The sequence below is a fragment of the Muntiacus reevesi genome, chromosome 9 (genome assembly GCF_963930625.1).
Source record: "Muntiacus reevesi chromosome 9, mMunRee1.1, whole genome shotgun sequence".
In the NCBI taxonomy this organism is placed as follows: domain Eukaryota; kingdom Metazoa; phylum Chordata; class Mammalia; order Artiodactyla; family Cervidae; genus Muntiacus; species Muntiacus reevesi.
The window spans coordinates 9,821,127-9,823,777 of NC_089257.1; the positions used below are offsets into that span (position 1 = coordinate 9,821,127).

At 40.1% G+C, this 2,651-nt stretch overlaps 1 protein-coding gene across 1 annotated transcript; it reads right to left on the reverse strand.

Moving 5' to 3' along the window:
• Positions 1–285: 285 nt before the first annotated feature.
• LOC136175071 (olfactory receptor 5M3-like) lies at positions 286–1,218 on the reverse strand. Its single transcript, XM_065945386.1, has one exon. It carries the CDS (start codon positions 1,216–1,218, stop codon positions 286–288), a length of 933 nt encoding a protein of 310 aa, XP_065801458.1.
• Between the last annotated feature and the right edge of the window lie 1,433 nt (positions 1,219–2,651).

Sequence of the window (2,651 nt, forward strand, 5' to 3'; positions counted from 1 at the left end):
ATGATGTAAGCAACGTAGGCACATATACCTGTGAACTTGGGCTGAAATAATCTTCTCTATTAATGTAGATAATTAATGTAGAAATTAATCTCTATTAATTTTAGCTAAGCTTGACTACTTGTATCAATAAGAGAGAAAATTCACTTTTTCCCTCTGAATTTTAATTTTTTCTTGCTTTTCGTAAGGGGTAAAGTTCTTACTTTTTGTGAATTCTCTAAAGCTGTGTACTAAGCAATAACTTTGACAAACGAATATGGATGAAATGCAGAGAACAAAAGTAACACTTTACTTTATTAAAAATGTTTTGCTGATCACTTTGTTCAAGGCCCCTTTCACATCCTTGTTCCTCAGACTGTAGATCATGGGGTTCAGCATGGGGATCACCGTGGTGTAAACCACGGCCCCCACCTTCCCCTGCCCCACAGACTCCTCCGTGGGACGTCTGAGATACAGGAAAATGAGGGTTCCGCAGAATATGACGACGGCGGTCAGATGGGACCCGCAGGTGGAAAAGGCCTTGCGCCTCCCTTCCGCCGAGTTCATCCGGAGAATGGCAATGAGGATGAAGAGGTAAGATAAGATAACCACAGTCAGAGAATATACGAAGTTAATGCCGGCGAGTGTGAGCATTGTATATTCTTTTACAAAGGTTTCAGCACAGGCCATTTTGATGAGAGCTGGGTCTGCACAGTAGAAGCGGTTGATCTCAATCTTCCCACAGAAGGACAAGCCATAGGCCCATAACGTTGCTGCCAGACTAGTCAGAAAACCATACACGTAAGGGAAGGAAATCAGTCGGATGCAGACAATCCTTGACATTCTGCTGCCATACAGCAAAGGGCTCCCGATGGCCATGCACCTGTCAAAGGCCATCGCAGCAAGAATAAATATCTCTACATGGACGAGAGCAATAAAGAAGAAGCACTGTACCAGACAACCAGCGTAAGAAATCGTTTTTGTCTCGGATAACAGGTGTTCCAGCATTTTAGGAGTGACATTGGAGGAAAACCACACATCAACAAATGACAAATGACTCAGAAAAAAGTACATGGGGCTGCTGAGTTGTGGACTGACCTTAATTAGCAGGATCATGCCGATATTACCCACCACGGTGACCATGTAGACCAGCAGGAAAATGACAAAGAAGAGAGCTTGCCATTCCCGACGACTGGTTAGTCCCAAAAGAATAAACTCTGGCACATCCGTCAAGCTGAGCATTTTCTCTGTTCTTGGTCAATACTATTTACAAGCCTATATGATAATTAAAATGAGACAAATTTAAAGTCAAGCATTTATTGCTAATTTATATATTTTTAACTTTTACTTTAAACTTTTACTTTATTAATTATCTATGAATGTGTTTTTCCATTCTTTTAAAAAATCATATCTGAACACTTGCTATGTAACAAACTGAAAATTATGAATATTAGATGGATAAATACACAACTCTAATTACATAACAGTTGTACAAAATGTGATTGAACCAGGCTAATACTAAAAGTTGTAACTGGCCAATTGTCCATTAAGTACATTTTAAATATCCCTTGTTTCTAAAACTGGCATATTTGGTAGTCACACAATTTTAAAATAATTATGGATGTTAGTTTCTCTTTTTAACACATCACAAATGCTACTTTATCTCCTTCTAATTGTAACCATATTATCCAAAATTATAAATGGAAGCTACTTAATCAGATGTATTATCAGCCCTCAGTTCAGTTGAGTGACTCAGTTGTGTCTGACTCTTTGTGACCCCATGGACTGCTGCATGCCAGGCTTCCCTGTCTATCAGTAACTCTTGAGATTGGTCAGACTCAATTATCAGCCTTAATTGCCAAACAAAGTTATCCTTAATCTAAGCCTGCTAGTTGTACTCATTTAAAGAGAGATAACCTGGGAACAATAGTCATCAAAATAAAGAGGCAAACCTCACGCTCAAGCATTATTCATATTCCCTGGCTAAGGACTCTTTCATATTTAAGATGCAATTATAATCAACTAGATAACCTCCACCGTTATGTGATACAGATTGAGGAATAAATAAGGCAAAGGGATTAATGCTAATCTTTCAGTTCAGTTCAGTTCAGTCGCTCAATCATGTCTGACTCTCTGCGACCCCATGAATCGCAGCACGCCAGGCCTCCCTGTCCATCACCAACTCCCAGAGTTTACTCAAACTCACATCCACCAAGTTGGTGATGCCATCCAGCCATCTCATCCTCTGTCGTCCCCTTCTCCTGCCCCCAGTCCCTCCCAGCATCAGGGTCTTTTCCAATTACAATGCATCAGGTGGCCAAAGTACTAGAGTTTCAGCTTCAGCATCAGTCCTTCCAATGAACACCCAGCACTAATCTTCTTTAGGATGGACTGGTTGGATCTCTTTGCAGTCCAAGGGACTCTCAAGAGTCTTCTCCAACACCACAGTTCAAAAGCATCACTTTTTCGGCGCTCAGCTTTCTTCACTGTCCAACTCTCACATCCATACATGACCACTGGAAAAATCTTGGTAATCTTTAGATTATCTTTAGATTATTGCTAATGTAATAAATACTATAATGTCATAACTATTCTAGAGATGATTAGTTATACAGGAGGATATGCATAGGTTATATGCAAACACTAGGTCATTGTGTAGGAGGGACTTGAATCTC

Excerpts from the sequence above, each read along its gene's own strand:
- LOC136175071 (XM_065945386.1), bottom strand. The coding sequence starts at position 1,218 with ATGCTCAGCTTGACGGATGTGCCAGAGTTTATTCTTTTGGGACTAACC.